A 13,205-nucleotide genomic window follows, 5' to 3' on the forward strand; every position below is an offset into this window, starting at 1 on the left:
TTCCAAAATTATAAAGTTTGCCCACCTTTGACCCTGCAGGCTCTTTTGCAGCCAGAATTAAAAGCACAGTCAATACGATACACAATTGAGCCGGCAGGCAATAACAAACAAGAGCAGGAGAAATACCTCGTTGCGACCAACGACCCACATTCCTCTCGGCATCCCAGAGACGAGAAGAAAAAACCTTGTAGCTCCAATCAGCAGTGTCTGCTTGCCAAGGGCGAAAATCATCCTCGGCCATCAATTAAAATTGCCGCTCACCTGCTGCAATAAAGGCCAATTAATCGAGCAGAACGCCTCTGCACCAAAGAGCCGCCGTGCAATCGTCCGCGAAATTCATTTTCCAGAGGCGAGTGTATGCAACCGGTTGAGCACACCTGCGCGGCAAATTGCCTGAGAATTAAAAAACGCTGCTCTTTTTTAATTATGATGTGAGCTACGATCTGCAGACAAAACAACAAACACTCACAAACGAGAATATCATGCCGTTGCTTGTTCCACGTTACCTTTTAGAATGAAACAAGATATATAACACATTGAGTTGTTTTACTTTGCGGAATAAACTTTCGTTAATTTATAGCAAAATGTTTGTAAACAATGAAACTTAAATTATGCAGAACATATGGGGGAAATGAGAGAGGAGGAAAATTTAACTTGATATTTCAGAGGAAAAATTGCAATTTCGTGAGTCTGGAAAATAATCTCTTTCCATAAATAAAAAAAACATTTTCCCAATCAACATGATCAAGTTTCCTTTTTGTGTGCACTTATTGATAAGAAAAAATTATCATTAGCTTTCAGGCGATGGAATTTTGGCTATTCCATTAATTTAAAAATTTCCCTGATTTCCTCCGTTTTAATTCAGAAATTATTGTGTTGCAGGTTTCATGGATTCGAAAACGCGATTTACACATTTTGACATCGAGCATCCACACGTACACGGGCGACGCTCGGTTCACGGTGCTGCACCCTGACGGATCGGACGAATGGAACCTGAAGGTGGACTTTGTGCAGAAGCGCGACGCCGGCATCTACGAGTGCCAGGTCAACACGGAGCCAAAGATGAACATGGCGCTGCTGCTGACGGTCGAAGGTAGAAAACGGATCAGTCTCACCCACAGTCTCCAATACAAATATATCCCGTCGAGTAGGCTGCGTATTTAGAGAGAACCACCCTTGAGCTACCCCCTTTCTGTCTCTGTTTGTCCTGCCGAGTGTGTTATTTTTAGTCGTTGCCGACGACCAGTGGTCCGAATCCGATTTATATCATTCACTCCGCAAACGGCCAGCAGACTTGCTAATTTTATTCCACTCTCTTTCTATCTCTCTCGCTTTTGTTATCTCGCTGCGAGTGAATGCATTTGATTGGTTCGAGTATAGTTGGCAGAGGTTTTTTCGATTTTACAGCTACGTGCGTGATTTGCATTTTTCCTGCACTGAACCTTAACGTTTGTTTTAAGAATATGAAAATTTGTGTGTAGCGGTGGCTGAAAGAGACAATTTGTGATTTCGGCCGAAAAATAAACTGGCTAAATTTAGTGATTATTTGACAGTCATTCCACCGCATCATTTAAAACTTCTCTGACAAATCAAAGATATTTTAAGGGATGTGCAAAGCAGATTTTTTCCTTGACTGCTATGATTGTCATGTTCAGGCCATCAAATGAGCAGAAATCAGGTGTATGAAGAACTTTTATTGGAATTAGAAAAGAGATCAATTTTAATTATTTCTCAGAAACTAGTTGATCGACATTTCAATCAGAATTTTAGCTAAAAATCTCAGTAAAGCGTTAAAATTTATGATTATTCTGAGCTTCAACGTCAAGAGCAACGTCTTCCCGATTTCTAAAGTTCCTATGAGTCACACCTTCTTCCAGTGGTTAATGTTCACAGAGAATCTGATAGACGTGCTATTCGACATTAAAAAATGCTATATTTTCAATAAATTCAGTCGTTTTTCAAATTGTTAACTCGTGGAAATCGATCAATGATCGTTTTAATTGTAAATTAACAATCTGCTACATTACTGGTTGCCAACTAAATAAGATGAATTGAACATTTAGAAACTGGTTATATACCGATAGATGGTTCTCCACAATATTATTAAACATTGTTTTTACACTTTAAGACATCGATCAAAACAGTAAAACTTATTGCACATCCCTTAGATATTATTTTTTAACTTTTGCACTACATAACTGTCCTTTGCTGTCCGTGTGTCTCCTCCCTGTTATGCTGAGTAGTTTTTGAGACCCTTGGAAGTTCTAGTCGCACTCTCGAATCTCACATCCCGCTGTAAATATCCGATACACGCGTAGAGTGTTTCGCGCAGCACCTCCACTACACCGTACTTTTGTTTTGCCCGCCGTCGTTTTTTCTTAGTGCTTCCCCGAAATTCTTGCACGCCGCATATACATTCCGCCTCATAAAATGTTAATGTGTCGCTCAGCCAGAGTAGCAGAGCAGCAGCCGCAAAAAGCAAAAAGAGACGACCCCCAATAGAGAGCAGGGAACTTTTTGACGTGCAAAATTCATCAGCCAGGCAGTAATTTTTGATTGCGGCTGCGACGTGTTTTATAATTTCACGTTAAACAGGTGCATACTGTAAAATTTAATTGCGAGCTCTCGCGCCAGTAGCCAGTATAATGACACCAATTTCCAATGGTTCAAATTCGCACCCATCCAACTTTCCGTTATGATCGCATTGTGCAATTGCCCGACTGGCGATTCGCGAAACGGCCAATTTTATTTTATTGCAACCCCATTTTCTTCTGTGCCACGATTGCTTGCCCTCTCGCACTTTAATTTCCATCATTCGACACTGCAGTTTGCGAAGGAAATTTGGAATTAATTAAATTGCTCATGCAAACCAAGCCTGGGTATATTTTATTCAAATTTTCCTGCATGATGAGGAAAATTCAGCATTATTTACTCGCACCAAAAGCACCAGCAGGAAAAATATACCGAATTGAACAATTCCAATCTCAAGTAGGAAATTCCTCGTTGTTTAAAGATGACTCTGAATGTGTTTTGCGAACAATTTTCAGATCATTCAACAAAAGTTCAGAGTTCGCATTTCACCACGGAGGGGATTGACTCAACTCCCATGAACGTGTGGGAGTCTGACGAATAAACTAATTTGCACCCGACAGCAGTAAAGTCCGGATTCTATTTCTGGATGAGCTCAATTTGTGCTGAACAATGCCAAACGGAAGGGCGTGATGAATAGGTGTTTGGTGCCAGTTGCCCGGCGTTTCAAAAGGCGACTTGTTTTGCTTTCCAATCCAGTGCAGGGAGCGGGGAAAAAATGCAAATCATTTGCCAGCGAGCGAAACACGAACATAAATCAGGCAGCAAAGTGCATTCCTGCCAAGCGCGTTTGCCAAATTCATCTCAAAGACACCCTCCTTTGCAAAGCGCAATTTTCGACACCTTGCATTGGCCGGCCGCCAGCCTTGCAGGCCGAAACATTCGCTGCGTGTAAATCACTCAAATTAACAAGTCCGGCGAATTTTGCGCGCGCGATGCGAGAGAACACGGCTCGCAAATCACGCCGGGACATCGAGATTTTCGGTTGTTAAACGAGGCTTTCTTTTGTGTTGATTGCAGACAAGAATTCCACTGACTTGCTTTCTACGGCCCGCTCGAGCGGCAAGGCTGCCGGACCCTCCTCAGGTGCTTACCCTGACTTCTTCTGCGCCCTATGTCCCTCGGTTTGCCCGCCGCGTTACCACGAGATAAGCCGAAACGCCCGAACTCATTGTAAATATTACAAACACGACACTAACACTCTCACTCAACACACACACAGCTGATGTGTACTCTCCCCTACTACTCTACTCACTCACTACACACAAACCCGGCACACGCGGCTTTCCGTTCTTTGTTTGTGTTGCGATGCTTTGAGAGGAAAGCACCCCAAAAGCAGCAGCGTGTGCAATTCAATCTGAAACAACCATCTCTCACCTGTAACCACTCGTGTTTTCACAGTATCCGTGCAAACTTAAAGTCACTAGACTGCTAATTTAACTAACTTTTGATGAGGGAGAGAAAGAAACAACCGCAGTGGCGTAGTTTGTAATAAGTTTGTGAGTTGGTTGACTCAAGACTCTCAGAGATCCAGGACAAACATCATATTTTGCATCATTAATAAATTTGAAATTTTTGGAAATTTCAAAGAAAGAGTTTTTAAATAAACCGAATTCGTTCCAAGTATAGCTTGCTGTCAATGATTTTCCGCAAAAAGTAAACTTAATTTAAAGCAAAAAGCATTTAAAAGCAAACTCCATTATCCAATTTCCCTGGGGAGCGTCAAAATTTTTGAAGCCTCTGGCTCGACACGTCCCACCGGAGTTGCAAACTCCAACAAACAAACTTTCAACGAAAATACAAAAGTTTTTCACCAATTTCAAGGGCAAAAATCTCTTGGTAATGCGCCGCAGGTGAGCCTGCAGTGTTTTCTCAAACGCCGGACCAAGTATTTTCATTCGCGGCTGCAGGAAGCAAGTCAATAAATTCCTATTTGATCGTTTGAAAATACTTGGTCGAGCCTGGAAATTCCGCTCTCATCTGCGAAGTAAAATAAAACAAACAGCCGATGAGTCGGAAAATCCGGCGTGTGTTTTTCATGTCGTGTAGAACAGGTTTTTCACACTCTAATTCCATTTCGATCCCTCTGCTTTGCATGCGAATGTGTGTTTGTGGCACCGTAAACTCGAATGTCTTGCTTGCTCGCTTGCTAACACCAGATTGCACCGTTTCACTCCGTAGCAGCGCAGTTCATTTGCCTGATGCACACCGCACGGCCGATAAAACCGCCAGTGCGGATTTCTTGTTTGCTGACTTGTTTATTTTCGAGTTGCATGCGGGAGTCGTAATTGGCTCGGCTGCAAATTTCTCTACCAATATCGCCCGACGCCGCACAAATAAACTTTTTGCATGTTCTTTCGCACTAAGCGACTGAATATTTAATTAACTCAGAAGCGCAAACCGACAAGAACATGATTGCAAAACGCATGCGAACCAACCGGGCATAACTAGAAATTGTAAGCGGGTCGATAAAAAACCATTAGCAATAAATGCCACGTATAGTTTAACTCGTGATCAAAGCGAATTTTAGATAAACAAATAAATAAATCAATTGCCGAGCGCGAGTAGCAGACAATTTCGCGTATTACACGCCGCGAGGAAAACTAAAATGTGCGCCGTAATGAATTGGGCTACTATTACCACTCGGATGCTTTTGTTTCCAACGCGTATTTATTTTTCGTGTCACTTGTTTGATTAAAACAATAATAGTAATTTGCTCTCGATGAGTGCTTTTCACGCTGGTATAACAAATGCTTTTGTTGCTGATGGTTTCATTCTCTAAAAATTTCATGCCTCAAAACGCCCGTAGACGGCGCCAGATTTAATTTAAAAAATTAGTGAAAGGCACGTGACACGTGATGGTTATGGTTCATGTTAATCAAAATCAACAATATTCACTGTTAAAAAATTAAGGTAAATTTTTATTTTTTCATACTTTACAAGAAATTTTTGAAAATTCTTAAAGGACTCAGTATCTCATCTCTATGTGATCCAATTTCAAAAATAAATCGTGCATAGGATTCGTCTCGTCAATCCCGATCAAATGAACACTAAATTTATGGACATCAGCTTAGGTCAAAGGTCAAAACGGGTAAGGTTTTGTAGTTTTTAAAACGATCGGTAATTATTAATACCGTCTGAAATTGCTAATAACCCTTCAGTTTATTAGCTGGGAGGTCATTGCGAGTTCAATAGTATACAGTTTTTTGAGTTTTGGTAGTGACTATACTATCAAAAATTGAATTGAAAATTAATGCATGAATGATGACTTGCTTTGGAGAAATAAACCGAATTGAATTGAATTTTTTTAAGTTTGAAAGTGGAATTGCACAAAAATTAAAGCAAATAACACTCTAAAATATCCACACAGGCTCACACGTCCCTTGGGTAACTTTCATAGTGCTGTTTAGATTAAAAATTGCAATAATTGTCTTAATAGTTGTAAAACAACAGCCAAATTTTTCAGAAAATTGGCCCAATGACCTTTAAATTAGATTGACGACCGTTAACTTGCTATTCATTCGATCGAGCTTGACAAGAGGAATAATATACACACCGCATTTTGTAAATTGAACCACTAGGAGATGAGAGTTTGCGTTGCTAAACTTTAAAAAACCGTTAGTGAAGATAAGTATGAATTTCGTTAATTTTGCCTGACACAAGCCAAAAACGTGTCTTTCGCTTTAATCCAAGACGCTATTCCAAACTCTAAATTTAATGATCAAAGTCTCACTCTCTCCAGTGTATTCATCTCGCTTAATTCGCGAAATTTGCATGTTAGTGTCAATCAAATAAAAAAGACCAAGATGAATGCACAGTACGTATGAACGTGGGTGGTGTTTCAGCGGCGCAAGCCAGCATCTGGGGTCCTGAGGACGTGTACGTGAAGCGCGGCAGCACCATCAGCCTCACCTGCCAGGTCAACATCCACTCGAACCCGCCGTCATCGGTGCTGTGGTACCACGGCGCCGCCTCGGTTGACTTCGACTCACCACGCGGAGGCATCAGCCTCGAGACGGAGAAGACGGAGTCGGGCACCACCTCCAAACTGCTCATCACCAAGGCACGGCTCACCGACTCGGGCAACTACACTTGCGTGCCATCAAGCGCAGAGCCGGCCAGCGTCTGGGTCCACGTGCTCAATGGTAATAATTTATTAGCTCTCACTTATTTTTTTTTAAATAAATTTAATTGTAATACATGACCTCCAGCCTAAAACTCCCTTATAGGAGCTACCTTTCTAGACTTGTAATTAATTTTTAAATTAAAGAGACTGTTCTAAAAATCATTATATCTAGCATTTACCCAATGTGCTGGACATTTTGTATAATACGATTTCCCTTCAGCAAGCAAAAATTAGAACTTAAATTTTCGAGAAAAAATTCCGAAAATATGCCTTTTGTGCCATGCTATTTATTTGATAGTAGGACAAATTTAGCTCTGGAATGAATGAGGGCTGAAATAGACGTGATTGAACTGTCAAGAAAAGCATTTTTAGCTTCCAAACTGCGCATCTCCGTTCTATTTCGATCCTCATTAGTTCCTCTCCTACAGAATTTCATTCAATGAGGTATTTTGCACGTCATGCTTTTGCATGTTGAGTAGCAATTCAAGATTTCATTCAACGAGCCAAAGCAAAGAATGCATTAAAAGCTGTGCTATCGATAAATGCTGAAGTTATTGTACCTTTGATTTGACTATAAAGGTAAATTCAAATTAATTGCAGCTGTGAACTAAACGAAAATGAATAATTTTGAATCAGAATGCTGGTAGCGTGGTGATTCCAGTCATTTTTATGTTTTAATTTAGCTCCTTTTACGGCTCCCGGCTGCAATTTGAAGGAGCCCTTTAAAAATGAATGTTAGAAATTCGCAGAATCCCCGGCCGCACGTAAAATCCAATGTCGTGTTTACGACTGCCGAAGGAGCTTCTCTCTTAACGAATTTCCGCAGCACACGTCGACGGCGGCGGCGGTGGTTGTGCAGCGTCGGCAGCTTTGCGACTTTGAACGGCCGAATTGGCAATTACTGCGCGAGATTTGATCGATCTGGACGCCGGCCAAAAATCACATCGCGCATCATCTGCTCGCCAACTCGTGAATTTACGGCTCCGCGGACTGGCTGCATTTTAATAAGTCAAAGTACCGCCGGTTTGATCACCACGTCGCGTCGCGGATTAATTCAATTTTTCCTAGTTTTCATCAGTGTAAAAATGAAAAATGTACCATTTTCAAGATATTTAATTCCTCAAAAATATCTTAATTTTAAAAAATAAAATCTTCCAACGCGGTGTTAAAAAAAGTTATTTGGCCACCATTACGGTTGTAATTAATTTTCATTAATATTTTCAACAAATAAACCTCAAAAATGTTTTGACTTACTCCTGAATTTCCGACCGCTGCATTTTATTAAGCTGAAGTAACGCCGGTTTGATCGCCACATGTGGATTTATTCAATTTCACGAGTTTCACCAGTTTCCTGCAGAACAATAATTTTTGAAAACGTTGGTCCAGCACTCAACACGTGATTATTTTGCTGCGACGCCAATTAGTCAGACGCGTTCGTTCGCATTTGTCAGTCGCGTGGTGCGTGTGAATTTTTAGCCGATCTACGTGGGTAAAGTGCGGCGGCTAATTGCACCCATTAATCCGTTGCCGCGGCCGCGGAATGCGTAGCATTAATTGCTGACGCACCCGCGTGTTCAGCTTCATCAATCAGCCAGTGGCCTAAAAGTACACACCTCTCACTGACTGTGAAAAAACGTCATTCATCACTTGCATCCTTCTAAAAAGTGCGTTCTACCTTTCTGTTAATTCACCTGCTGAATTAAAGCTGGAAAATTTAGTAAATGGATAGAAGATATGAAAGAACTAGTTTCCATTTCGTCCTTTGATCAGTAATATATTTGAGGCAGAATCTCTCAAAGCTACTGAATTCGGGCAAAGCTGAGTGTCACTAAAATCAAATTTTCAAAATGGTGTACAAATTTGAAAATAAATTCTTTTTATTACGAAACATCAATCTTTTAGAACGCGTAGAACCCCAAACTATATGTTAGATGAATTGAAATCTGGAAAGTGTTTTTACTTTAATTTTTTATCATAAAGTATTAACTACAACAAAGCTACATTTTCGGGGTTTTCTAAACATGATCACACTCAGCTTCTAAATATCGGATTTCCAAACACCACACACCGTTCATCTCGTTATGACCTCCCCTAAATAGCCAAAGAAGTCTAATGGTGCCACCTCTTCAAACCCCTTATGTACCCAAAAGAACCAAATATTTTAGCAACATACTTCCTAAAGGAGTGAAGTGTTTATTTATCACCCTGAAACTACTTCAGTACAATCATGGTACGTAAATACCTGTATATTTTTACAAAAAAAATCAACATGGAGGAAGGGACCTCGATAGGACATTTTAGAAAAATTCTTGTCATTGGAAGATTTCACTCAAAAATATTTCCACGAAGATTTCTTTTTAATAATTTATTATTATATGTAAAGTCAGTATTTGACTTTATTTGGTACAAAATAACCGGTATTTCATCAAACCTTTGCGGTCTCTTTGGCCAGATATCTTCAAATTTTCGCTCAGCGCTTTTTGCTTCTTGGGCTGTCAATCGGGAGTGCGTGCTTTTGCTTCCGCCAGTTTGGGCAGGCTGGCGAAGCTGGGTGGCGCTGACTGGAAATCGATCTGATTGTGTGCGTGCTTGTTTCAGGTGAGCACCCGGCAGCCATGCAGCACGGAGAGCACGGTGCAGGTCGTCGTGCGGCGCGCTCGGCGATGCTGCTGCTCGCCTCGTTACTCGTCCACGCGGCGCTCACCTGCAGATGATGCATCTAAGTGGGCAACGACGCTTTGGGACACTCCGGTGCTTGTTGTTGACATGTGTACCGCGCCAAAACGAGAGATCAATGGGCAGAGGTCTCTGTCGTTGTGTGTAAATTAATAATGTGCGGAAAAAGTACGTAACGAAAAGGGACTGATTTGAACACATTTTCACGAGCGTCTACCCCACCCCACCCCTCCCCCTCACCTAACCAGGGTTTGTCGCAAGGGCGGACAATTGACAAATAGACTTTCCGATGGTTTTAATTTATTTGCATTTCAGAAGTAAACGGACTTTTTCAATCAATTTGGTAAATCTAAAATCTGCAATCCCACTTTTCCTGGGTTGGAAAATCTGGAAAACAATTTGAATTTGCTTTTAATTTGACAATTCTTGCTAAAGCAATTGAAATCGAGTGGTCATTTTTTTAATTGTAGTTTTCTTTCACTTTGCATTATAATTTTTTTACTGTGCAGTATTTAATTTAATCATCTTTATTATATACATCAGATTTAATAAACAACAGTTTGTTTAATTATTTCATACTTAAAATTTTATATAATATCACGCTGATTTTTCCGCAACCCAAATTGTTATGGAACACGTAAATTATGAGTTGCTTTTTATGAGCTTTGATTGTTGCCTCTTCGATTGCTAAAAATTTAACTGAAATCAATTCTTGGCTGTTTTAAAAATGTTTTTCCGAAATTGTCAATCGTTTGAAAAACCCGCTGGACTAGCTTGGAAACCCTGCACCTGACTCGCGGAATTCGATCGGTTTCGATAGATTTTTGTGGTTTTCGCGATTTTCTCGACGTTTTCTGGCCCCCTTTCGCCGCCGTTTCCGCAAATCAATTCCAGCGGCTTGTCTCATTTTTCGTCAGGGTGTGCGTTGTGGAGAGGGAGGAGCACTACTTGAAGAGCCTAATTCGAACGCTGTGTAGTCGGTGTAAATATTTAAACGCAATTAATGTCCCCCCACTCTCCCTGAGACTGCGGTGTGCGTCCGAGCCGCGAGTGCGTGTGCATCGGAACGACTCCGGAAACTCTTTCACTACTTTTCCTGTGCTCACATTTTATCGGTGGAAACGCTGGTGATGCAGATTTTCTCGGCAGAAAGCAAGACAGAGATTTTCTGGCGAGAGGGACGAGGACACACGTGACATTGATTCATTCATTAGTGGCAGTGCTCAGAAGATATATGCATAAAAGAAACTTTCGTTCCAAGTGGCATTTATTCGATTGATGATGATAATTATATTCCTGTGTCTATTGCGTTTCATATGTGATCAGAGCAGTTTTATGCGAATCTCATCTCGACACATTTCGTTGTAGTGTGAACAGACTTATTAATAAAAATATATGACGTTGCAAAACCCGTGCCGAGATGTTTCATTCTTTTCAAACCCTTTCCAGCATAGTTTTCGAAATGCTAGGATGAAAAAAATTCTCCAACAACTCTCAGGATTCTTCGTTTTATGAGATGGTGTATCCGTGAGATGGTGTTTACCTATTTTAGTGGTCGAAATTATTTATTCAATTTTAGCGATTTTAGAAGGCTTTACAATATATATATATATATATATATATATATATATATATATATATATATATGATTATTTAAAAATTGCTTATTTGAATAATTAACTTGGCTGAATTTTAGTTAGTTTACCTTTTTGTAATTTTATATCCTGAGAAAAAATACGTTTCCACTTTGTTTATTTTAGGCTATATGCTTACTGTCGAGCATCCACATGATCTATAAGCTAATTAAAGAGCTATTTTCGATTTTCCTGGAACAGTTTAAGATTCAATGACTTTCTCGGAAAGTAAGAAATTTGATCCTTCTCATAAACAACAAGTTCTCTTTTCAAGCAAAAATTAGAAAAAAATAGTTAAAATTACGGCAAAACTTTGCTGATTTAAACTCTCAATTATCATATCTAAAAAAATCACAAATATTATACCAAACAGAATTATTTCTATTCCGTTGGATAGGTTTTTTCATCATTGAAACCTTTTTCACGCAGAGAAAGCAGAAGAGCAGCAGATTGGCAGAATTGATTCTAACGGTGAGCAGACAGGGCGTGTTTTGACGGTGTGCGTGCTAACGACGTGCGATTAGGGTGCTTCTGCCCGTCGTCGCGGCGGCCTTACACGCGCGCGCGGAACCAATTTGAATGAAATAAAGTTGAGCCCTAATCTATTTCATTGCCGCAAACTTTTCTTATCTGCTCTCCCCTGCCTTCACGCTCCATAAAAGGTTGGGATGAAATTTCCGTCGTCATTCGACGCAGTAGTATCACACTGCTCGTGGAATTGGCAGCAGCTTAGGCGGTGCGCACAGCAATCGGTCCGGAGTGAAATGTTGCAATCAGAGACGCCTGGGAATCCGATGCAGCTGAATCGGAATTGGGCCACTGCGAGTTAGTGCGGCACTAGGGCGGGGAAAGAGCCGTCGAGTTTCGGAAGTTGTAAAATTTAAAGTGTCTTTTTGTAATTGATCACGTCATTAAAGCAGGAGACTTGAAATTTATCACAGTTTGTCAAAAATACATTAATGTTATCAAAAGAGTCAATTACAAATGGAAATCATGTGAGGAAGGGCGACACTTCAGGTGGACCAAGCCGAAGTGAGCCCGGATTAGTACAAATCATAAAAGACATCACAAGTAATCACACGTACGCCTTGCAGATGGAAGGAAACTGTGCCGCAGAGCAGTCCTTCAATGCGGGTGGCATATCATTCCACTCTTTAACGACACGAAAGTCAAACACATTTTTGCTTTGGTCAGTGTGGTGAAAGCAGTAGAATTATGTAATTTTAGGTCAATGTTGCTGAAAAAATTTATTTAATCAATTGACAAAGAAATTCTTACAAGTGTAGTGCACCTTTTAATCCAAAAATTATAGTTTTATTTCGCTCCAATTAAATAGTGGCGGTTAGAAGATGACAATTTTTTCAAAATAATGGTTCAGTTATTTTTATGACTCCTTTGATATACGTCTCCGTAATTTAAAAGTAAAATTATTTCAAATTTCAAACTTCCGTAATCTATTTAGAGTGGTCAGATTTCAAAAAGCCCAGTATATTTTGAATTTTCTCAGCGAGACGAATCAAATCATGTCCCTTTTCCTAATTTTTCAACACTTACGAGTTTTGGAAATATCATGCGTAGAAATATATCCGCTTTTAGAAGAGATATAAATTCTTAAGAGTTTTCGTAAAATAAAGCTTTTTTCGGCAAATTTTTATTTTTTTAGCAGGTTGCCTGGCTTGCTGTTCAGTGTCAGTCAATTTTCTAAATTAGAAATAAAAATATAACCGATTGTTATTAAATAATTAAATTCCTTCTCAAATATAAAAGCTGCAAGAAATTTTTGAATTGTGTGAAATAGTAGGCAATAGGAAATATCAGCTTTTAGACGGTGAGTTTTTACTCAGTGAATCAGTGTTAAATCATTACGTACCCCAGACAAACTTAAACAAATTTTTGTTTTCTCAGCAGGACGTCAAACTTGACCCATCTATCGATTTTCTCATAAATATTGTCATCAACAAAAATTCACCAAAATTTAGGATATGATGTGATTTTTTTAATCGATTGAGAAATATTTGGTGATATTTTCAAACCTCTATATAGCTCGATATATAACTGCAAAATTGTAATATTATAACCACCAGACAAAGCATTAAGAATTCAATAAATTTAAAAACTAAAACATATAATCCTGAGAGTGTTTTCTTAAGTGACGAGAGATGAATTATTATTGTAGTTTG

General features: G+C 39.7%; 1 protein-coding gene across 3 annotated transcripts in view; it reads left to right on the forward strand.

Annotated features, from left to right (window-relative positions):
• Positions 1-10,804, forward strand: part of LOC135936038 (protein sidekick-like) — a 175,606-nt gene extending 164,802 nt beyond the window's left edge. The window contains exons 3-6 of one of the 3 annotated variants that reach the window (XM_065478717.1): positions 883-1,093; positions 3,610-3,762; positions 6,435-6,734; positions 9,314-10,804. In XM_065478717.1, coding sequence (XP_065334789.1) covers positions 883-1,093; positions 3,610-3,762; positions 6,435-6,734; positions 9,314-9,429 — 780 coding nt within the window. In that variant the 3' untranslated portion in view covers positions 9,430-10,804. The remainder of the gene's footprint in view (positions 1-882; positions 1,094-3,609; positions 3,763-6,434; positions 6,735-9,313) is intronic. The other 2 variants (XM_065478718.1, XM_065478720.1) reach the window with 2 other exon arrangements.
• The last annotated feature ends 2,401 nt before the right edge of the window (positions 10,805-13,205 follow it).

Source organism: Cloeon dipterum, chromosome 2, assembly GCF_949628265.1.
Source record: "Cloeon dipterum chromosome 2, ieCloDipt1.1, whole genome shotgun sequence".
In the NCBI taxonomy this organism is placed as follows: Eukaryota; Metazoa; Arthropoda; class Insecta; order Ephemeroptera; family Baetidae; genus Cloeon; species Cloeon dipterum.